The sequence below is a fragment of the Trichechus manatus genome, unplaced genomic scaffold, assembly GCF_000243295.1.
Source record: "Trichechus manatus latirostris isolate Lorelei unplaced genomic scaffold, TriManLat1.0 scaffold00036, whole genome shotgun sequence".
Classification (NCBI taxonomy): Eukaryota; Metazoa; Chordata; class Mammalia; order Sirenia; family Trichechidae; genus Trichechus; species Trichechus manatus.
In genome coordinates, this window is record NW_004443972.1 from 12,633,370 (window position 1) to 12,658,328 (window position 24,959).

At 38.6% G+C, this 24,959-nt stretch overlaps 1 protein-coding gene across 1 annotated transcript in view; it reads left to right on the forward strand.

Annotated features, from left to right (window-relative positions):
• The window catches only part of GALNT5 (polypeptide N-acetylgalactosaminyltransferase 5), a 48,024-nt gene that overhangs the window by 15,314 nt on the left and 7,751 nt on the right, over positions 1-24,959 (forward strand). The window contains exons 2-7 of the mRNA XM_004375399.3: positions 7,952-8,118; positions 10,007-10,126; positions 15,719-15,854; positions 16,439-16,558; positions 18,976-19,093; positions 20,112-20,435. Coding sequence (XP_004375456.1) covers positions 7,952-8,118; positions 10,007-10,126; positions 15,719-15,854; positions 16,439-16,558; positions 18,976-19,093; positions 20,112-20,435 — 985 coding nt within the window. The remainder of the gene's footprint in view (positions 1-7,951; positions 8,119-10,006; positions 10,127-15,718; positions 15,855-16,438; positions 16,559-18,975; positions 19,094-20,111; positions 20,436-24,959) is intronic.

Below are 24,959 nucleotides of genomic sequence, written 5' to 3' on the forward strand. Positions count from 1 at the left end.
TTTTGAATGAGAAATTAACTCACCTAAAGCACAAGAAAAAATAAATAATTGGCAGAGGTGCTATTTATTTCCCGGGATATTAGCATTTAGTGGAATCCTGCATGATCCACACATGTGGATTTCTAATGGTGAAAATAAGGCACCATGACATGTTGGGGGAATGTAGGATGAGAGAGATATTTGGTGGCTGGAGGCGCCTTCTCTAAACCTCTCAAATCTCTGCCAGCTACCAGCTTTTCCTACCTCTGATTTCAGACCTGCCTAGAATTACAATGCTTCTTAGCACTTCCTTCTAAAACAGACCAAAAATATACTGATTTATAGTATAGGCAGAATCATTCGCATAAACCTGCTTGGTTAGCTCTTTCCAATGTATTTTCATCTGTCACTGGAAGTTTCTAAAGGCAACCAAATTTTAACCATAAAGTAACCCTCAGAACTTCACAGCTAGGATTGTTGGTTCAGATAGCTCATGCAGAATTTGTGCAGTTGACCCTTACTTTTTAGAATAGATTTACTTTTTTCAGCACCAAAAGTGAATAATATTTAAGTGTGAAATGTGCATTTCCTATTCATTGACATTATAAAATTAGAGACAGGAAGTTAGAGAAAGTCTCTGACACCTTTGTATCCTCCCTTTCACTTAGGCTATTAAACTCCTTGTAGCTTTACTTCCCCTTTCATGACCTAGAACCCATGATTGAACATTTAACCATTTTACACTGGTACCCTCAAAATCCTCTACCACTTTTCTTTCTACCACATTTGCTCTTATAATCCCTAGACTTGAATTAATTCAATAATCTACTACATCTCCTCCTACACCCAGGCTGCCAGATACTACTGGAGCAAATGACATGCTTATTCTTTGACTCAAATGTTGGGATCTCCAACTTCAGCTGGCAGTACTCTCTCTTATTGCGCTTATTATTGCCCAAATATTCTACATTCTCTTCAAGCCCCTGGCCTTTTCTATCACAAATACTCTTTTCTCCAGTATCGGCTACAAAACTATTTCAACTTCTCATCCCATACGCACAAACTTAACTGTATACAACACCACCTTTCTCTTCCTATCTCAAAGTAAAATCTCTCTTCTGCCACTATTTGAGCTTTTAATTTAAGCTCCATTCCATCTTCATTCATTCATCCATTCATTCAATACATATTTATCAAATGTTTCATGTTTATCAAATGTTTATTGTCTGTAACTGTGCTAAATGTTTGTGGCTCAATAGTAAACAAGGCAGATTTGCCCTACTCTCAGAGAAAGTCAGGATGTAGAGGATAAGGAAATAAAATCAATAAATTAATGATATGACAGAAACAAGGTGATCATAATAAAAAATAATGGGAGAGAGGGAAAAACACTAAATAGTCAATTAAATGGTATCTTTGGTGAAGGGTAAGAGAGTACACAATACTGGGGAAGCCAGCACAACTTGTGCAAGGCAAGGTCATGGAAGCTCCATAGACACATCAAAACTTCCTAAGAGACCAAATTACTGGGCTGAGGGCTGTTGGGGACCATGGTCTCAGGGAACATCTAGCTCAATTGGCATAGCATAGTTTATAAAGAAAATGTTCTACATCCTACTTTGGTGAATAGGGTCTGGGGTCTTAAAAGCCTGTGAGCGGCCATCTAAGATACTCTACCAGTCTCACCCCTCAGGAGCAAGGGAGAATGAAGAAAACCAAACACACAAGAGAAAGAGTAGTCCAAAAGACTAATGGACCACAAATACCACACAGCCTGCACCAGACTGAGTCCAGCACAACCAGATGGTGCCCAGCTACCACCACTGACTGCTCTGACACAGATCACAGTAGAGGGTCCCAGACAGAGCTGGAGAAAACTGTAGAACAAAATTCTAACTTACAAAAAAAAAAAGACCAGGCTTACTGGTCTGACAGAGACTAGAGAAACTCCAAAAGTGTGGCCCCCGGACACTCTTATAGCTCAGTACTGAAGTCATTCCTGAGGTTCACACTTCAGCCAAAGATTAGACAGGCCCATAAAACAAAATGAGACTAAATAGGCACACCAGCCCAGGGGTAAGGACAAGAAGGCAGGAAGCGATAGGAAAGCTGGTAATGGGGAACCCCAGGTGGAGAAGGGGAGAGTGTTGACATGTCGTGAGGTTGGCAACCAATGTTACAAAACAATACGTGTATTGTTTAATGAGGAACTGGTTTGCTCTGTAAACATTCATCTAAAGTACAATAAAAAAAAAGTTGTTGGGATAAAAATAATAATAATAATAATGGAAGAAAAGCAGAATTTTGATAGGTGATTAAAGAAGATTTCTCTGTGGAGGCAGTAATTAAAGTGAGACCTAAATGAACCATGGAAACTAATGGACGCCAGCCATAAAAGGCTGGGGAGAGTAGCAAGGTTGTTAAGGAAACAATAAAAGCTGAAAGGAGTTTGACATCCTTCAAGGCACTGAAAGAAGACCTGTCTGGCTGGAGTGGATTGTGTGAGGAGACAGTGGAATAACAGGCAGTTGTAAAGATGGACGGGAGTCACTTAATACTGGGTCCTTTAGGCTATGGTAAAAATATGAATTTATTTTTTATTTTTTATTATGGCCCTTAGGAAGTCACTGAGAAACAGGAAACAGGAGAGCGGTGTGGATGTGGACAAGGGTAGAAACAGAGCAGCCTGTTAGGAGGCTTCAGCAAAAATACTGGAGGAAGATGATAGAAGCTCAAGAACTAAGGGTTGCAATGGTAGAGATATAAAGAACTTGGAGTTGAAATACATTTTGGTAATACAATGGATATGAGCTGATGATAGATTGCTTTTATCTATCAGGAAGAGGGTGAAGTTTAGGATGACATCCATATTTCTGCTTTTGCAGCAAGGTGGATGATGATGTCATTGATTAAGAGGGAAAAATGCAAAGGAACTGGTTGAGTTGGGTGGGGTAAAATCAAGATTTCAGTTTCAGACATGTTGACTTACTCAGTGCTGCCATAATGAAATACCACAAATTGGTAGCTTTAAAGAACAGAAATTTATTTTGTCACAGTTCAAGAAGCTAGAAGTCTGAATTTAGGGTGTGGCTCTAGGGGTAGGCCCTTCCTTTTTGGCAGACATGGGAGTTCCTTGACAATTCTTGGTGTCTGTCTTTCCTTTGTGAGTATCTCTGTGTATATTCTGCTCATTTACAATTAAGAAGTAATTATGTTTATGACCCACCCTACCTGGTTATGACCTAATTAACATAACAAAGAAAACCCTATTTCCAAACAGAATCATATCCAAGAGTCTAGGAACCAGGACTTCAATACAGGTTTTGGGGGGACACAATTCAAGCCATAAAACATCTTATGTGTAAGGTGCCTGTGAAACATCCTGAGCTTTGAGAATCTTCTGTTTAGAGCTAAGAGGGAGGGAAAGCCGGAAGGAGACTAAAGGAAAAAATCCAGTGAGTGACGGAGTGATGGGTGAAAACCAGGAGAGTGAAATGTCTCATAGGAAAAAAAAAAAAAGGAGCGTTTTAAGGAGACTATACCGATCATTTGTTTATTTGCACCTGACCCAAGCCACGGTATTTTCAGTCACCTCATATGCATGCAGAAGCTGGACAATGAAAAAGAAAGACAGAAAAAGAATCAGTGCATTCAAAGAATACTGAATATACTGTGGACTTCCAGAAGAACAAATACATCAGTCTTGGAAGAAATACAACCAGACTGTGACTTAGAAGCAAGGATGGCAAGACTTTGGTTTGTTTACTTTGGACATGTCATCAGGAAAGACCAGTCCTTAGAACAAGACATCTTGTTTGTTAAAGGAGACCGTCAGCAAAAATGAGAGAAACCTTCAATAAAATGGGTTGACACAATAGCTACAACAATCATGAAGATGGCACACACTCAGGCAATGTTTCGTTCCGTTATACATATGGTAGCTGAGTCGGAGCCGAATTGATAATGGCAACTGATCACAACATACTGGTCAATTGAATCAACTGTTACTGTAAGGTTGATTAATGTAAGGAGAGAGACCTTGCTCCATCAATAGTCTTATCACTGATTTTTTTTTTTTTTTCCAACTCTCCACTCTATTGGCAACTTTCTTAAAACCTATAAATATGCTTCTGTCACTTCCTACTCAAGAGAGTGAGGGGGAACTGGGATGAAAACTATGCTCCACATCCCACCTAGCTACCCGCCTCTCTCTCTCCTTCCAGATTTCCTCCAGAATAGTCTAGTATAGGAATCTCCACTCCCTCACCTACCTTTTACTCTCTAATTCTTTGCTCTCTAGCTCTACCTAGTCTGTCCTTGGGAAATGTTACTCTCATCACTTCTAGTCTTTGAAATTAACCACCAGAGATGCTGAGAATTAGAGTCTCACATTAGAGGTTTTTTGCTTCTTGAAGAAAATTTCAGAGTTTGAAAGTTTGTCAAGTATCAGTCCTTCAATTTTTAGAATTCTTGGCAATTATGCAAGTAAATAATACATTCTTTTCTTTATGGCTCGGAAATACCTCAATTCATATTCTTCCCTGTTTTTGTCTAATTATTTTTCTTTTTATAATTGAGTTTCAATATTGTAATGTGTAATTTGGTATTATCAATTAACATTTTCATGGGCTTCAGTATAAATTCCAAAATCTCAAAGAAACTTCAAACGTAGTGAATAAAAATGTATTTCCCTACTTTAATGACTCTGTAAACTCAAAGTAAACTTATTTTTTGTTGAGGGGTGGGTGTGCATCCACCCATTCAAAGAAATGATAGATGTGTCATCTCTCAAAAAAAGAAAATTTCTTACTTTTACTTATTTAAGCCCTTATGGTAGGATGAATAAATGCCCACCCACCAAGGAGATAGTCACTTACTAATCCCCAGAAACTGTGAATATTACTTTGCTTGGTAAAAGAGTGGATATTAACTTATAGAGCAAAAGATGTGATTAAGTTAAAGGTCTTAAAGAGAGTTTAATCTGAATTATCCATGTAGGCCCTAAATGCATTACATGTATGCTTTATAGGAGACAGGTGGAGGGAGTTTTCAACAGAACCAGACACAGAAGGGAAGATGATGTGAAGATACAGGTAGAGATTGGAGTGATGCAGTCACAAGTCAAAGAATGCTGGCAAAAGCTGAAAGAGACAAGGAACAGATTCTCCCCTAGGGCCTCCCGAGAGGGTGCAGCCCTGCCAACACCCTGATTTTGGACTTGTGCCTCTGGAACTGTGAGAGAATAAGTTTCTATTGTTTTAAGCCACCAAGTTTGTGGTAATTTCTTGTAGCATCTACAGGAAACTGAAACGGCCCTTAAGTGAAGTAAAGACTATCACATAGTATTCATATATGCCAATTCATGGATCCTTTGTGTGAAATCAAATTAGTTGAGGCAGCCTGCTATTTTATGTTAACATAATGTGCCTGATCACAAGCTCAATAAATGCGTTATTTTGATTTATGTCATTTTAAGATCCAGGTCATTATTCTAGCAGCCCTCAATTTTTTTTTTTTTTTTAAGACTAGGTTTTATTTTGTAAGATACAGATTCTCAGGTACTGATCTCTTGAGTTGATTTTCTGGGGCTAGAGATTCGGTATGTGTGTTTTTCTAAGTCTCATAGGTTATTTAGATGACCAATCATTTTAAGGAACCACTGAAATTACAAACCATAGCTTCATTTGCCTACCAATTGTTAAGTAAAGTGTGCAATAGTTAAGCTGTTGGCTGCTATCTGAAAGGTCATCAACCCTTCAGCGACTCCACAGTAGAAGGAGGTAGTGATCTGCTTCCGTAAGGATTACAGCCTAGAAAACCCTATGGGGCAGTTCTACTCTGTCACATGGAGTCGATATGAGTTGGAATCGACTCAACGATGCCTAATAACAAATTTGTCAGATACGTACTAGGTAAATTTTACTTAATTTTTTTGCATTTAATCTTACAAGTAGATTTTTAATCTCTGCTTTGTAGTTGGTAAATTGAGGTTCAAAGAAGATACACAATTTCTTCAGGCCAGTAATTGACGGAACTGAGATTTGACCACATACTATCTAATTCCAAAACCAATGCTCTTAGTGCAGAAAAACCAGGATAGTGCAGTGGAATAAGAACTGTAGTTGTTCACATTCCATGTATACCCTTTCTAGATGAATGATGTTGAGTAAGTCATTCAACTCCTCTAGCTACAGTTTAAAGGAGCCCTGGTGGCACAGTAGTTAAGTATTTGGCTGCTAACCCAAAGGTCTGTGGTTCAAACCCACCAGCTGCTCCACAGAAGAAAGATGTGGTAGTCTGTTTCCATAAAAATTTACCGTATTTTTACACAAATAATATGCATCTTCTACATTTGTTTGCCAACTGTGCCCTCCCCCTGAGAGGTATTTTCATAAATGTGCTATGCTAATTTTTTAAGGTGGAAGGGCATGATTGGCAAATAAACATAAAAGTCATGCGTTGTTTGCGTAAAGATACAGTACAGCCTTGGAAACTCTATGGGACCATTTCACTCTATCCTATAGGGTCACTATGAGTTGGAATCAACTCAATGGCAATGAGTTTGTTTTTTTGGTTAGCTAAAGTTTTCTCTATTTGAAGAGAATAAATTATCATACCTCAAGCAGTTGTTATGAAGATTAAATTAAATTATGTAGATTCTAGTACTTTGCCAACTGTAAAATGCCATGTAAATGTGGTCTTGTAGTTTTTACTCTTATTTCTCATTTATGGACTAAGCAAAGTGTAGCTGTGTTATTTGTCAGAAGCATTGGCTCCCACAAAATGCTTCATCTGCTGCCAGTCGCTATTATTATTGTGGAATTAATTCTTCCTGAATGGTTACCTCTGGAACCACCCTGGACCATGGTTCAAGTCCCAACTTTGCCATTTATTAACAGTATAATCAGAAACTAGTTTCTGTATGATTTTGATTACTCATCTAGGCAAAGGAAATAATGATGCTGGTGGTTTGAGGATTAAATTGAAATAATGCAGGATGCTCATAACATTTATTTATGATAATCATCATTAATTGTTACATTACAAACAGTAGTCGTGTTAGGATGATGGAATATCCTCTTTGTGAGGTTCCACTGGGCACTGCCCTGTAGAGAGTGAGAGAGGTAGGAGATGGAGGCAGGTGTACCAGAGTAAGACAGTATGAACTGCAGGGCATGGAAAAAACCCAAGACCAAGAGCAACCCATCTGAATACCAACTCACACTGTAGCCCTGTTCTCCTTCTATGCCAGCAAAATGTTTTCAACTGTGGCTCCTCTGTAGCAGAAAGCATCTCAGCAAGAAATCTCCAGATAGACAGGGAGGCTGAAGACAGTGTAATTATTCAGCACATTTATAGTGTACCATAAATACATCCACATGCAGAGTAGAAAAGAGAATATATCCTTTGATGCTCAGAACATGGCCAGTTGGAAGGGCAATCATGAACTTCTTTACAGCATTAAATAAACCAGAATATTCCCTTGTGATGTATAATTTAATGACAATAGCTACCATTTAATGGATTCCTGTGCTAGGCACTATGCTAGATGTGTTATGTGCATTATCAGTAAACTTCACCAAATTCTATAAAATAAGAACCATTACATCATTTTACAAATGAGAAAACTGAGGCATTGAGAGATTAAGTAGGTATCAATGGACAAAGATCTGTGGAATACTGGAGGTGGCATTCAAAATGGAATCTAAACACCTGAAAAGCCCATGTTCTTTCCACTACAGCATGACGCCTCCGCAGGAGGTTCTCATGTCTAGCATTGCTAATCCTGTTATAGCAACTGCTATTACTGGTTATTCTTTCTCTGCTCTATTATTTTCCTTGCACCATTAAAAAGCAGATAATAAAATCATCACTGGGAGATCTATAAACACAATTGCACTCTGTGACTTTCAAAAACATGTTTTGGATCTTGTTAGCACACCTCTTGTGCTCCGTCTATGTTCTGTTCCAGGTGTGCAGAACAGCTGGTTCACAATAACCTCCCAACCACCAGTGTTATCATGTGCTTTGTGGATGAAGTGTGGTCCACTCTCCTGAGGTCTGTTCATAGTGTCCTCAATCGCTCTCCTCCACACCTCATCAAGGAGATTCTGCTGGTGGATGACTTCAGCACCAAAGGTAAGAAAACTACTCAAGCTTTCTTCTGAAAAATCAGAGTTTGATATGAGGCAATAGCAGTTTGGATGACAAAATTACAGGGCTATTCGATGAAGCATAAGGAGCCCTGGTGGCACAGTGGTTGAAGTGCTCAGCTGCTAACCCAAATGTCAGCAGTTCAAATCCTCCAGCTCCTCCATGGGAGAAAGATGTGGCAGTCTGCTTCCATAAAGATTTACAGCCTTGGAAACCCTACAGGGCAGTTCTACTTTGTCCTCTAGGGTTGCTGTGAGTCAAAATCAACTCAACAGCAATGGGTTTGGGTTTTGATTTGATGAAGCATAAACATTTTACAAATGGTAAATCACTGTTTCATGTGGCACCTTGGAGGGATAAGTCTACCAGTATATGGGCTATAAAAGTCAGCTCTAACAATCGTCCCAGGTCCTTTTGTTCAACCTGCTGTCTCAGGCGTCTCTTCAGTTGTGACCCCTTCCATGTAGGAGTGATTTTCTAACTGCAGCTCCTTGGAGATGGGCACTTTGATGCGCCAAAGACCCAAGGATGTCCTGTACAATTGCACAAATACCTTTTATTACAATCTAATAAGCAAATATCTTGCAATTAATGGGATGCTTTTCCTACTGGTAATGACTAGAGTTAGTCTCTAGAGAAAATAAAGTAATGGAAGGTCAATGGTTTCTTCCTCAAGAACAATGCATAGCGTATGTTCACTCAAGTGTTGAGAAGACAAATTGCCACTGAGACCAAAGATGAAGTTCCAAAGGAGTTCAAAGGCAGAGTCCACCAAGACCTCTCTGTCTGTTGTTGTTTATTGCAGTGAGGAATTTCAGTCTTTGGATTGGCCAACAAAGTGTGCATGTTGGTGGTCTCACAGGCCCTATGACCACACAAATTACAAATTTCTAAAATCCAGCCCACCTCAGAAAATTTTAGAAAGTAGCAACGGGACAGCAACCTTAATACAAAAGCTTAGCTTTGCTCTGTGACCACAGCAGTGTGAGCCAGTTTCCTTAGCCTCAAAGTTCCTTTCAGAATCACACAACGCTCAAGAAGTGTTGAGATGCCGGAGGAAAACCAGTTTAAAATTTTAAGTGGCCTTGAAAGCTTAAACAGAAATAGTATCAAGTTACCAAGTCAATAATAATCCCTTTATGAGAGGCAGATCCAGATTTTATGGGACCTGAAGATTTTTCAGTTTTAGAAAAAGAACACAAAATTACACATACAAAATTCATAGGAAAATGAGCAGCAGAAGTTTTCCTGGAAGCCATTCCTACTTGGGACAGCTGTCAATTGCTTAATTACACACAAAAGTGCCTGCATGCCACATAAATATACCCATGAAACCCCAAAAATGTTCCTTTAGCTGAACCCTTCTATAGCCACTCAGCAAGAGAGGGGAGATGTGATGAAGAGGGATGTCAAAGTGGAAAGTGGTAGTGATTGTGACCAATTGCTGTTACAGTATTTTTTTGGGGGGGATGTGTGTGCAAATTTTACAATTTGCATACATTGCTAAACCTTCATGGGTCTTGGGAGCAGCTTTTGCAAGTGGAGGTCTTGAAGCCTGAGTAGCATTTGCTTTAAGCTAAATCTGTCCCTACCCTGATAAAAACTCAGAAAACATGAGCTCTCCTCAGTGCAATGTGGCAACACTAAAGATAGGGATTTGGGATTAGAGAAATCAGTCATCTTATAATATTGAATCGAGACGAAATCCATTCAAGAAAATGACATCAGAAAATAAAATCATGGCTCCAGGAAATAAAATTTAGTGACCATAGTAAATGTTTTTAGAGTTTGACATTGAGGAGGCATTTCTGCTGGAATTATCCAGACCTTAGTGAATCTAATTATTTTCTTACCTCTCCCCACTTTGCTGCAGACTACCTAAAAGATAATTTGGATAGATATATGTCTCAGTTTCCAAAAGTTCGGATACTTCGCCTCAAAGAGAGACATGGCTTAATAAGAGCCAGGCTGGCAGGAGCACAGAATGCAACAGGTAAGAAGCTACTAGTTTTTTTTTTTTTTTTGGTTACATTTTTGTTTTTATTTTAATATTTTTCAAGCATACAGCAAATTTTAAAGTTTAGTACAATGAACACACATCTATCCATCACTTAATTTAACCAATTTTTAACATTTTGTAATATGTGCTTTATCATACACATACACATACACACATACAGTTATATAAACTTACTTTTTCCTCTGAACCTTTGAAAAGGAATTTACAGATATCATGACACTGCACCCCTAGATACCTCAGCAAACATCTTGGAAGAATAAGGATATTTTCTTATATAAGCACAGCTTTCATACCTAAATATCACCTAATATACATGCTCTTGCTCAATCTCCTCAATTACTCACAAAATGTTTTGTGTAGCTTTCTTTCTTCTTCTTTTTCTTTCTTTTTATAATTTAGTATATAATTAAGGTTTATGCACTGCATTTTGTTATCTAGTCTCTTTATTCTCGTTTAATCTAGAATAGTCACTCTGCACACACTTCGTTATCATATTATTGATTTTTTTTTTTTTTAAAAGTCCAGGCCTTTCTTGGTACAATTGACCACATTTGGAATTTTTCTGATTGTTTCCTCATATTAGCAACAGAATAAATGTCTTCAGCATGAATACTACATAGATGATAGAAACTGTGGACTTCTTATTGCCTCAGACCAAGAGATACAAGATGTCAGACTATCCCTATGTTGGTGAAACTAATTTTTTCACTTAGGAGTAATAAGTAATTTGTGGGATGATACCTTGATCCACATGAATATCCTGTTCTCCGTATTTTACTTAATGGTTTTTCATCCATTGATGGTCCTTGCCTGAAGCAATTATTACACTGAGGTCTGCGAAATTGTGTTTTTTCTATTTCTGTCATTCTTTCTTTTATTAATTGCAAAGAAGAGCTCCCCTGCACTCACTCACTCTCTCTCTCTCTCTCTCTCTCTTGCCCCCACTATGGACTTATGGTTTAAAAAAAAAAAAACAATTCAATGTATATATGCTAGCATTATTCTTTTTGGTGCTCAAATTGTCCCCAAATTTGTCCACTGGGAACCCCTTCAAGCCTAGACCTTTTTGGCCTGATCCCACTGGTATTTGAGGTGTTCAGAACCTGTTAATTCTTGAATCCCTACCCACACCAATGTCTCTTCTCTGACCTATATCTGCTCTTTCTAGAACCCTTCCTGCTTTCCCAAAGGGCAGTATGCCTTCGTTTCCTCTCTTCTCTTTAATGTATGGATATTGGTAGGTTAGTGGAAGGAGGTGAATCTTCTTTGTTCTTTAGTATTCTAAAAATAACATGAAACATTTTGGTTCATTTTTAACATCCTTCTATGGAAAAAGCTGCGTCCCTGTGATAATAGCTGACCTTATACATACCAGGTACCATACTAAGCACTTTCTATATAGACTGACTTAATCCTCACAATAACTCTATAAGGTTGATGCTGTTGTTGTTGTGTGCCATCAATTCGATTCTGACGCACAGCAACCCTATAGGGTTTCCTAGGCTGAAATTTTTACAGAAGCAGATCGCCAGGTCTTTTTCCTGCAAAGCCACTAGTGGGTTTGAACCACCGACCTTTAGGTTAGCTTCCAAGTGCTTAACCATTGCAGCACCAGGGCGCCTCTCTGTGAGGTTATTGTGTGCCATCAGTCAATTCGGGCTCATAGAGACCCTACAGGACAGAGTAGAACTGCTCCATAGGATTTCCTAGGCTGTAAGCTTTAAGGGAACAGATTACCATATCTTTTCTCTCATGGAACAGCTGATGGGTCCAAATCACTGACCTATTAGTTAGCAGCAGAGCCCTTTACACATTGCACCACCAGGGCTCCCCTGTATGAGGTAGGACAATCATTTTTCCCATTCTACAAATAAGGGTATGGAAGCACAGTGAGGTTATGATTTGCTCAAGATCTGCCAGCTAGTAATAGTAAGTGTTGGAGTCATGATTGGAACCCAGACATCCTGACTCTAGAATCTGTACTCTTATCTACTACACTATACTGCCTCTAAACGTTTAGCCACCATTCTGCCTCTGTAAGCCATGGTATTACAAACCTCCCCAGCTTGGACTGAAGCATGTTCTGATAGTAAATTACCTGCTCACCTAAGTTTCACTTTCTTGTAGCTAGACCCCAAATTTAGAGTTCCTGTTGTTCCACTGGTTTGCTAATGTATTTCTTCTCTTTGTAATGGGTATTTTAAATTGACAACAAAATTGCAGTGACAGCTTAGATTCCTAATGATGGACTGTAGTCAGAAAAATTAAATAGCATTCCATGTTTAAATTTCTTTGGAAAGTAAATTGTGATCCACGTATGATGCAAAAATAGAAAAGCCAAGAAATACTCTAAGTAGGTAACTTTTGAGCTGGGATCTGGGTGAAGAACATCCCAGGCAGAAGGAACAAGTGAAAAGGCTTGGTGCAGAAATGTGCTTGGCATATTCAAGGTAAAGAAAGAAGGTCATTATGGATGGTGGGAGTTGGCCATAGGAGAGTGTTAGGAGATTTGACTGGGGAGAAGGGAAAAGGCAGGCTTTGTAAAGTTTGTACTTCATTAAAGACTAGAGGCTTTGTTCTTGGTATAATGTGAAGCCAATGAAGAACATTAAACAAGGGAGTAAAGTGTAAAATTACCAATCTGCGTTTTAAAAGCTCACTCTGGTCACTATGTGGAGACTTGGGCAAGTCTCATTCCTCTCACTGGGGGATAAGAAAGAAAGTAGAGGGTCTAGTTAGTAGGCTATTGTAGTTATCTAGGAATCTTGAACTAGGGAGCTACCAGGGCAGATGGGGACATGGTCAGATTCAGAAAGTATGGCGCCTACAGGACTTGCCATCACAATAGGATGGGAAGAGAGTAAGAACAAAAGGAATCAAAGATGAACTCTAGGATTGGAATCTATACAACTGGGTGAGTAATGGGGCCATAAGTGGAGAAGCAGGTTTGGGGTTGCAAATGAGTTCAGATTTGTTTGAAATGACAATTAGACATCCATGTGGAGAAAACTGATGAATACAAGACAGAGAATGTGCTGTTTATAAAATTTTTTTCTCTGCCTACAGAAAGCACAAAATATGCTAGTAATGGGCTCCAGGATAGTCCAACCTATAGACAACTTCATAGTCTGCCTTCAGATGTGTTGGGATGCAACTTGATCAAAAGCCGTTGCCTAACTGGCCTGCCCAAGTGTGTGCAGTTTCAACTATGAAATAATTCTTTCAGATTTAGATTCTTTTAAAATGTAAATTTGTCATTAATCAGCACCTTGAGCACATTAGTTCAGTTTGATGCAGTAACTTCCAACTATTTTGACCATGACCCAGGTTAAGAAATAAATTTTACATCATAACCCCATACATGTGTAGATTACACATATTGCTAGACATCTCATGAAATGACAAGTGCAGTGGGATTCTAATATCTTCTTCTTTCTTTTTTTTTTAATTTTGGCTATAATGCAAGTCCGCTAAATTGATTTAATAACCCACAAAGTGGTCACAACTTTCTGTTTGAAAAACCACAGCTAGGTGTATCTTAACTGCTTGCCTCTACTTAACTTGACAGCAACTTGTTTGGTTTTGATTTTTTACCCAGCAGAACAGTGCTTCTCAAACTAGCTGAGAAGGACTTTTTTGGTTCTAATTTCCATGTTTGCACTCCTACTGCAGTAGTTAAGAGCTCAGCTGCTAACCAAAAGGTCGGCAGTTCTAATCTACCAGCTGCTCCTTGGGAACTCTATGGGGCGGGTTCTACCCTGTCCTATAGGGTCACTATGAGTTGGAATGGACTCAATGGCAACGAGTTTGGTTTTATCTTTTTATTTTTATTTTTTTCTATCCCATATATACATATATGTAATATAAATATAACACAAATAAATTACCTAAAAAATAAATGGAAAAAACCATTGATATATAAAACACAAGCCTCTTTTTGTTATGTATACATCTATATATGTGTTATATATACAGTTACATATGTATATATATATACAGTCGGTAGACAATAAATTATTCTGGCAAATTGCTATGAAGTTTCAAAACATTTGCTCTCAATTTCTGTTCCTATCTCACTGTAGACATCAGGATCTGAGGCCCACACTTGGAGCAGTGTTAGTGGGGTACTGATGCCTGAGAGTTTGGAAAGAAGCAGAAAGGTGTGTGTCAATAGGACTAGTCACAGCTTTGCCTAAGGATACTTCAAACTGCTCTGAAATGCACCTGACCCCTGTGGAGATTCAGAACCCCATACCAGCTTTAGCTGAGAATATAATCCGGAAGCTGGCACTGAGCAAGGGTGGCCAGCCTGGTAGGTCCTCTGAGACTCCCTGTGGGCATCCTCCAGCCCTCAGAGACATGAGATGGGTCTGGGCCTGAAAAGTCCCTGTCTTCAGAGATCAACAAAGACACAAGGGCAAAAATTGTTTCCATAATGCCTTAGCTAAACAAAAAGTTTGAAGATAAGAATCTGGATCCAGAATCTGACAGGCCTTGACAGCTACAGTTCCCTAAAGATTTACCCTTTAGGATTCAGAGAAAGGGGAAGGGAAGTCACAGGCAAGGATGAGATCATTGATACTAGGATATGCAGAAATAGAAGTCAAGCACCTCATTTTGCTCTCTCAAAGTCTGAAAGAATCTTCTACAAAATAATAAAGTGCAAATGAAAATCTCTCTTACCATTCTTAATATCTACTACTCATTCGGGTTCCAGGGCAGTATAGGTTCTTTATTAGGATCTAATTCAGGCAAAAAGATCAGGTCCTGTAGGTTTGTTTTAAGGATTAACTGAGACAACCGTGTAGAATGCTTAGAACAATGTCTGGCATAAAGTAAACGCTTAATAAATAATAACTGAATTTATTATAGGTTATTATTAATCCCCCTACACACACACAGACACACAATCCACTTGTGTAAAAAATTCAGAGCAATGTAGTAGATGGTACTGAGGAAAGAGAGAAGGTTATGTCATACAACTAACAGAAAACAAAAGCGAAAGTGTTTCTTAGTAAACATTTCTGTCCTATTTCTTGTAAATTTTTTTCTGTCACCCTTCTTTCATCATCCCCTAGTGTTGCTGATTTCTCCACTTTAAGTCCTCCCCCTCCCTTCATTATGTAAAGTGATTTACCCTCTTCATCATTGCTAAGGCCATGCTTGTATTCTCAAACTCATTCTGGTCGTCCACAAACGAAAGCCTCAACCACCCACTCCCAGAGTTAATGGGACTCACTCTCCTTAGAAGAGACTTCAGCAACTACCTTTAATACTAAGTATTCCCTCTGGAGTCTTGCTATTCATTCTAAATGGCTAATCAATTTCTTCCAGAAGTAAATGGTGTTTGCCCTACAGAAATCCGATGAAAGAATTTTCTTCCATTTCATTACAGAATGCAATTATAAGGACCATGAATTCAGTGAGAAGAAAAGATTATTGCCTTTACAACCAACTTTCTAGAGTAACCCCCCAACATCTTTGAACATAAAAAGCACACACTCAGTATACTGCATTTGTAAATGATTGCTTTTTTGTTTGTTGTTTGTTATTATTGTTCTGTAGGTGATGTGTTGACATTCTTAGATTCTCACGTGGAATGTAATGTTGGTTGGTTGGAACCTCTCCTAGAAAGAGTTTATTTAAGTAGAAAGAAAGTGGCCTGTCCAGTTATCGAAGTCATCAATGATAAGGACATGAGGTAATATTTCCATATTTATAAGTGAACTTATTCCCACCACCAGCAAATAGTAATGGTCCTAGTCCTAATGTGCCCATCTTTGCAAATCTAAGAAATATTTACCGTTTATCCACTGAAATAAATTAAAATCCACGACAGATATCTTGGGATAAGAACAGATCAACCCAATGGTTTATTTGGTCACCACAAATTCTTAATATTAAATACCAAAATATCTAAATCCTCACCGTCTAGTTCTTCCCTCTTTATATTCAGCTGGATCCAAAAATATTTATTTTCCTCAAGTTTATTTCTTCAATTTGTTAGAAACACATATGTGCTGCTAAGTTGTTGTGTAGGTTGTGGGTTTTTTACCTCCCTCAAAAATGGCCAGGACATTATTAAAAGAAAAATATAAGTTAAAAACAAGCAAATCAACACTCATAAACCTTGAATTGTTATTAAAAACTTTGTGATAATCTAAAATCATCTTCATAAGTATCCGTTTTACTTATTTTAACAAGATATTGAGTTGGGTTGATGAAGAATTCAAAGACGTATATGATCTCAGGCAGTTTTTTTCTTTTTTTGCTTCCTTGGATTAGTTACATGACGGTGGACAACTTTCAAAGAGGCGTCTTTGTGTGGCCTATGAACTTTGGCTGGAGAACAATTCCTCCAGACGTCATTGCAAAAAATAGGATTAAAGAAACTGATGTAATCAGGTAAGTGTGTGAAATTCTTTTTTCAAGGCATAGAAAACAATTCCACAAAATGGCTGTGTTCTGTCACTCTCTAACATCAAAGATTACAGTTCTAGCCAATTGATGACCAAAAGCAAACAAGATTTTTCTGAAAAATTGTTTCCCCCCTACCTAACCTCATTTCTTAAATGGTAAACTGCATCCTTTTCAGTCTTGAACCCAGAGAAATTCAATAACACTATTCCTGTTCACCTTGAGTTTGTTGTTGTTGTTGTGTGCTGTCTAATAATTTCCGATTCATAGCAACCATATAGGATAGAGTAGAATTGCCCCATAGGGTTTTCTAGGCTGTAATCTTTATGGAAGCAGATCTCCAGGTCTTTTCTCCCATGGAGTGGTTTGTAGGTTCGAACCATCAACCTTTCAGTTAGCAGCAACCATTGTGCAACCAGGGTTCTTCACCCTGAGTTTACCCCCTGAGAAGAACAAAATAGTTGAATGTGCTGCACAAAAGCTGTATAACACACATAAAGTAAATGGGAGTGAAAATTAAGACAGTAAATAATAGTAATAGAAATATTACTATAATAATAGTTACTGTTAGAATTTTCTTTTAGAATCTAATCCAGCATATTCCGTGAGAGGGGTGCCAGCTTCTGTGAGTTAACTGAGAAATAATTCTGACCTGAAGTCAAAGTGAAGGGCTTTCTGTTACTTACCTCAAAGTCTAGAGCTGTAGAAAGGCACTCGACCAGCCACAGGCAGAGCAGCGGGAGTCTGAAGCTTCCCCTGCTGGAGAAAGACCCTGAGTAAACACAAGCCAGCAAGTCCCAAGAGAAAGTTAGAGGCTAGACAATGCATCACAGCATATTTTCCTTGAATTTACCCTTCAATAACTCATACCTCTTCCCTTACCGGATGTGATGCCTTCAAAATTGAAATCCCAAGGAAGTAAAGTGGGAGTCCTACCATTTAATAAGCACCATGTGCCAATCATTTAAGCACTCGATAATCCTAGGAGAGAGATGGAGAATAGCCCCCTTATGGAGATGTGGAAATTGAGACTTAAAAGAATTAAGTAATTTTTCTAAGAATTCACAGCTAATAAAAGAAGAAACTAGAATTTAAACCCAGATCTGCCTGAATCTAATACTCTTTCTCTAATCCCACATCTGAAGAACCTCGTTGCTTAATTCAGGCTCCCATTCTGAGGACCAATATGGTGGCTGAGGTCAGGTTATAGTCAAAATAATGTTAGGAAGAAAATGCACTCTAGATAGTCTGGTAAGGCTCTTTGGGGAATACAGATAGACTATGTGCATAAACAAGGCAGGGGATAGGTCTGGGCAAGAATTACCTTATCCTTGAGATTTTTGTATACCCCAAACCCAAGGCAGGCTCTTCACACAAACCATTCTGGGCTGGCTCAGTAGTGACCACCATGGAAAGTGGTTAATGTTTTTTGTTTTTTTTTTTTAACTGTTGACTATATATGTAGTTTCTATCCTCACTGACCAATAATATTAATGCAGGCCCGGAGGTCAGACTCTTTGAGTTTGAGCTCAACTCTACTACTTACTAGCAGTGTGGGCTCAAAAAAGTTACTTCATCTTTCTGAGACACTATTTCCTCATCTTTACATTAAGACTAATAAAGGTAGCTACCTTTTAGGTTGTTTTGTGAATTAAATGAGATCATATATATAAAACCAAAAAAACTCCTTGCCGTTGAGTTGATTCCAACTCACAGCAACCCTACAGGACAGAGTAGAACTACCCCATAGGGTTTCCAAGGAGTGAGTGGTAGATTCAAACTGCTGACCTTTTGGCTAGCAGCCATAGGTCACCGTAGCTCTTAACCAGTGTGCCACCAGGGCTTCCATATACATATAAATTGCACTAAAAATTTGGCTGTGGTTGAGAGAAAGTGGAGTGGAATGAATGAGAGCCTCATTAACTCATTAGACAAGGCAGGCTGCCTACATTTCAACCCCAGGTGTATAAAAACATAAAAGTATGTCACTTCAGGCAAGTTGCTTGCTTTCTCTGTGTTGCAGCTTCTTCACAATAATAGTACTCACTCAGAGGTTATTGTGAAGTCTGCCTTAATACATATAAAATATTTAGAATAGTGCCTGGCACTTAGTTTGCACTAACAAAGCATTAAAATGATTTCTCTAGAGGGTTGTGTCAGAGTATAAAGGAAAAATAACAATCCCAGTTCCAGGTCCCATCTTTGCTGACCCGAATCAAGCTCTGCCACCCTAAGCCAGGGAACTCATCACTTGTGTGGTATTTGTGACTCCATCCTAAGACCTCCCTGCACTTGGTAGCCATTCTGAAATGCCTCTGAACTCCATCATAATGGTACAAGTGACCCACACTTTAAAAACTGATTCCCATGAAATGCAAGTTTAAACCCTTCTTTTTTTTTTGTAGGTGCCCCGTCATGGCAGGTGGATTATTTTCTATTGATAAAAATTACTTTTTTGAACTTGGAACGTATGACCCTGGGCTTGATGTGTGGGGTGGAGAAAATATGGAGCTCTCATTCAAGGTATCACCAAGTGTTTCTCAAATTCTCTTTACAATTAACAGTTTATTAGATTTAAACGGTTTCATTTAACTAATATAATCAGATACGTGACTGCATCTGGCAGGAAATTTCACAGAAATTTTAGGGTCTCTGGATTAATGTTTTCATATCCCAGATTGAATTTGGGAGAATCGATATCTGTCATGAAACTTCAAAGGGCTGTCTTGTATTTCACAGCACCATCTCTGCATCTACAAATGGGGAAAATAACTTTCTGCCATTTGGAGTAAAATGCTTTGGGATTTACACTTGATACAAAACAACTCTCCTGAAACATTTCTCTTTGAAGAGTGGAATCACTCAGTAAAGGGTCAGTCCATCTCAGAGAGCACAAGTGGCAGAGGTACAAAAGTGTACCTCCAGAGCAGCCACCAGCAGGCCAGGTGTTTCCAATAGAGCTGCTCCTTTGGACATGTCATATAACTCTGGGTATTTTTGCAATTATTGATTAATGTCTAAGAAAGTCTCAGCAGCAGCAGTAGTAGAAAGCATCTGAAAAGCAACTGCTTTCCTGTGGAGTTGGGTGATATATATTACAAGGGGTGTTACTCTGGAGCCCCTGATAAAAAGAATGGTTTTCAAGTTGTGCTCCACAAGCTTTATGGAGCTTCACAAGATGTGAGAAGGAAGGGGTCAACAAATGGAAATCCATCCTCCTTTCCCTGATTTAACCAAATAGCGACTCATATTACACATTTTCTATATTGGAATTCTGTGAAGATTTCATTAGGAAGAAAAGTTTCCACTGCAGAGTAGGAAGAAAAAAAAATAATTTTACTAATTCTAAGCTAGTCCAAAGCAATATATAAATAAACCCTGTGGAGTTAAATTTTCTATTAACAGAGTGTTTTAGAGGCTGAGAGAGCTGCTTCAAATGGGTGGTGAAGGGGGGAAGTTGCCAGGTGTTTTCTTGTCATTATTTGCCCAGGATTTGTGGGCAATCGTTTGACAGTAGATGTTTATCATCGAACTGTTCCAGGTGTGGATGTGTGGTGGAGAAATTGAGATTATTCCCTGTTCCCGAGTGGGCCACATATTCCGAAATGACAATCCGTATACCTTCCCCAAAGACCGGATGAAAACAGTGGAGCAGAACTTGGTGCGGGTTGCTGAGGTCTGGCTTGATGAATACAAGGAGCTGTTCTATGGCCATGGAGATCACCTCATAGATCAAGGTTTAGATGTCGGAAACCTCACCCAGCAAAGGGAGCTTCGAAGGAAACTGAAATGCAAAAGCTTTAAATGGTACTTGCAGAATGTTTTTCCCGACTTGAAAGCTCCCATTGTGAGAGCTGGTGGTGTGGTAAGTTCAAGCTCCAATTTAAAATCTTACTTCATACAAACATCTCTTTCAAAAAATATGTGGAAAACGATGGATTAGTTCATTGTAAATACCATGTATGAGTGTGGATGGGACAAAGCATGGTTGAAGATTAAATATAGGTCAACCTCCTTGCAGGAGGTTGCTTTCATTGATCAATTCAGCAAATACTTACTAAGTATCAATAGCCTAGTCAGTATTTCAGAACTGGATTATAAAGTGGTTAACAAGATAGACTTGATCCCTGCTTTGTGGAGCTGGAAGTAGACGAGGGAAGACAGATGATAAACAAATACAGAAGCAAAGGGTAAATGCAAATATAGCCATTCTTACTTAGAGAACAAGCTATGAGTCGTCAATTCTCCTGCATTGGTGGTCACGAAGCCCTCTCAGAGAAGACTCTGAAGCCAAGGTCTGAAGGATAGTGTCAGCCATGCTTTTGAAAACGGCGTTCTAGGCAGAAGATGCAGCTCACTCAAAAACGCTAAGACAGGTGAAAGTTTGGGGCATTCAAGAACTGGTAAAGGTTGATGTGGTTGCAAGGGTATGAAGGAAGGAAGAATAACACTAGGGGAAGGTGGTGAGGGAGGCAGGGGTCATATCACACAGGTCGTTGTATGCATAGTAAAACCTTTCTTTTATTCTCTTTTCTTCTTTCTGAGAGTAATGGGAAATTATCGAGCAACATTAAACAGTGAGATGACATAATTTAATTAGAGCTTCTAAAGATTTCAAAGAGGGGCTGAAAAAAACAGAAGTTGTCAGAGAAAAGCAGAAAAAAGTTCCAGGGCACAAGGGAAGGTACAGAAAGAGAAGAAGCTGAGCTAGATAGGGTCCCTGGAATAAAAGGCCAAGAAGAAATCAAGGAAGAGGAGAAACTGGAAAAAAGCCATTTAAAACCTATTCTAGGAATGAGGCTTAATCTCAAGAGGATGGCAAGATCTAGGACATTTACCATTGCATGGGTTTAGTAATGGTTAATCAAATCTTGGCCTAAAGCTCTTTCTGAGTCATTTTTACTTCTAATCTCTGTTTTACTTCTAATTTAATTTTAGCTACAAATATTTTCAGTACTTTTTTTTTTTTAAGATTCATTTTTCTTCACTAGAACATACTTAGACTTGACCATCGTTAAGCCTGCACTTTGGGGCCAAGTTTTTTTTAATTTTTCCTAGAAAGTGGATTGTACAAACCAACCCACACCCTCTCTGCCTAGCAAATCTCCTGATGACAAAGACAGTGTTAGTGAAATCCTGGAAGAATTTATAAAAGAGAGGACTAGCATAAAAATTTGTTCCATTTTTATAAAATTGATAAGCATATGTGACCTGTTTGTACATAACATAGTATATTATGAAATAACCATTTTTATAGGTCAAAAACCTGAAGAAATAAACATAGACCACCTAAATGAGAACAAGCAGAAGCTATTTATTCAGTTTGCTATAGCAAGGAAGTCAGCCACCATTGCTTGGGTTTGGCAGAGGCTCAAAGGCAGGCAGGAGAGTAGGAAAGCTTATAGTGGAGAAAATGCACAGCTTCTGGAATGCCTGATTGAGGGCTGTCAGCACAGGCTAACTAGAAGCAGGGCACATCCTGTGTGATTGGTTTGGGAGCATGATTGGCTTTCTCTGGTTGGTCCTGAGTTGGAAGCAAGGCAAAAATTATAGAAGCCGGAGTTATCAACCGTGTCTGACCATCTGGGGCAATTTCTACAGAGGTTGTAGTTCGGCGTTTCAGAGTTGGTTGCTACAGAGGTTGTGGGCCATAGTTCTGTTTTTATATATGTTCTGTTCATTTGTATACTGAGTCTCTCAAACCCTAGAATAGCAGCCACTTTGGGTGGTTCAACCTAACGTTTTATCCCATGTAACCCATTAGAACACCTTGGAGTCATACACTGCTGAAATAATAGCATGTCAAATACGACTGCGAAATAAATTCAAATTGTTTAATTCATTCCCCGAGCATGGAAAAAAGAAATCCCCTCCATGGTGTTTCTCATCCTAGCAACACAGAATCTTCACAAGAGCATTACCAAACTTTAACCACCAGAGGGAACTAAAACACTACTTTTTGCTTCCACGGTGCCACTAGCATAGCTAATAGTTTCCATGGAATTTTTTGGGAGCTCTACTAATGAAACAGCCTTCTGTTGATGCCTGAACTATAATATATCAAAAGTAAGCAAATATCTTTTTAAATGATTATATGTTGCTTCTTTTATTTTCCCCCCACTATTTGTTGCCCTCTTTAGACAAATTTTAATAAAAATGTCTTCTGCTCCTTTCTGAAGCAACCAGTAGAGAGCATTCTTACCATTAAAACAACAACAACAAAAAAAAAAACCAAAAAAGAGATTTCCCCGAGTAACTGGGAGTGGGATTAACTAGACCATTATTTTGGATTCACAAATGTCTTAGTTTCCTAGGGGTATTATAACAAAATATCACAAAGTGGGTAGCTTTAAAGAACAGAAATTTATTTTCTCACCATTCTGTAGGCTAGGAGTACGAAGTGAAGGCATAGGCAGGACCCTGCGTGCTCTCTCTCTCTCACACTCTCTCCCTCCCTCTCTCTCCCTCCCTCCCTCTCCTTCTCCCCAGCTCTCCTTCTCCCCCTTGCTCGCTCGCTCTCTGGCTCTTTTTCTTTCTCTCTTTCTGTTGGCTCTAGAGGAAGAGCCTTTTCTCTTTCAGTTTCTGGTAGCCCCGGGTGTTTCTTGGTGTTCCTTGGCTTGTAGATATATCCTCACAAGGTGTGCTATCCTTGTGTGTCTGTGATTCCTTGTCTGCTCTCCCCTTTTATAAGACGCCACTCAGAAGGGATTAGAGCCCCCCCCTACTCCAGTATGATTTTGATAACAGATAACATCAGTAAAACCCTATTTCCAAACAAGGTCGCATTCACGGGTACAGGAGTGAGGACTTCAGCTTATCTTTTTGGAAGACACAATTCAATCCAGAACAACAATCTCCAAAGATCTATAACTTCTTTTTGTTATTTCCTCCACATTTTTTCTTCTTCTAACCTACACACTTTGAAGTGTATATCCAGTGTTTTGTTTTTTAATGAAAACAAATAATCTTATTGAACTAAAAATATTTAAACTAATTAAAGAACATAATCAATAGTATGTATTAAATTGTTAGCAAGCAACCTATAGTTTAACAATTCTGTGATAAACTGTAGGGAATTTCCACCTCTTAAATTAGAAAATGAAATAATTCAAAATGGATTATTTATAATTTATTCACTGCCTGGTTAAAAAAAAGATCAAGTAATAAAATTCACGATAAGAGGCATAAAATAAAAATGAAAAATAAATATTAAAAAGGTTCATAACAAGATAACGTTATTCACAATTCCTTAACACTTCATAGACCATTTTTATGTGAATAAAAGGAGTTTTCCCCATAATTTCTGTCAAATCTTCAGATGAAGTGGGGGAAGGGTAGACAAGGGATGGAAATTTTTTCTGTTTCCCAACAATGCCTCTCAGTGCTTGGAGGAAGCAATTATGGGAAATAAATATATGGAAGATTGAGAAAATCAGTTAAGCCAAGGATTCCCAAACACTATTCTGGACGATGTTATTAGTTGTATAGCCAAAATAAGATTCCATGGTCAAATAAATTTGGCAAACACGCATACTACATTCTCTCTTACACAGCAAGCTGAACGTTAGCACACTGAAGGTTCTGAAAAGAAGTTCTGGAAAAACACCTGTTTAGCTGTGCTGAATCCAGAGTTTTCCAAACCCATTTGAAGACACAATATTTTCTGTATAATCTACAAATGCACAATACTTATATTTATTGCTGTTAAGATCCAGGGAACAATTGGGCCACCATTTTCTTTCTTTAAGCCCAAGGATTATTCTACCTTCACGAATCTCTATGAACGCTGCTCTCTGAATTTCTCAGTGGTTGAATCCTGCGTGTTGTGACCACTCACATTTACTAAAGGTGGATTGTCTCCTGCCCTCCTATGTTTGTAATTTTAAATTGTGAACAAAGCTTTGTTTGAGGATTTTTGATGGAAATTCTGTCCTCCTAGAATAGGTTTGTGCATTTCTGTGCCAGACATTCTGGAAGTAATCAACCTGGTACTATTTTTATGTTTGTTTTTGTGCCTCAAGAGTCCCATCCAACACTAGTAGTGTACTTCTACATATCAAACCCAAATGAAGATTGGTGTAAGGTTTCAGATTCTTTAGAAACCCAGAGCCCAGGACAATGTAATCAAGCTTCCCTGTTGTTTCTCTTGTGCTAATGGGTAAATTGTTTTTCCTATATGCCATTTAAGAGTCCCTTGGTGGCGCAAAAGGTTAAGTGCTCCACTATTAGCAAAAGATTGGTGGTTCTAACCTACCCAGAGGCGCTCAGAAGACAGGCCTGGAGATCTGCTTCTGAAAGGTAGCAGACTTGAAAACCTTATATAGAAGTTCTACTCTGCACACGTGGGGTTGCTATAAGTCAAAATCAACTCCACAGCAATCAACAACAA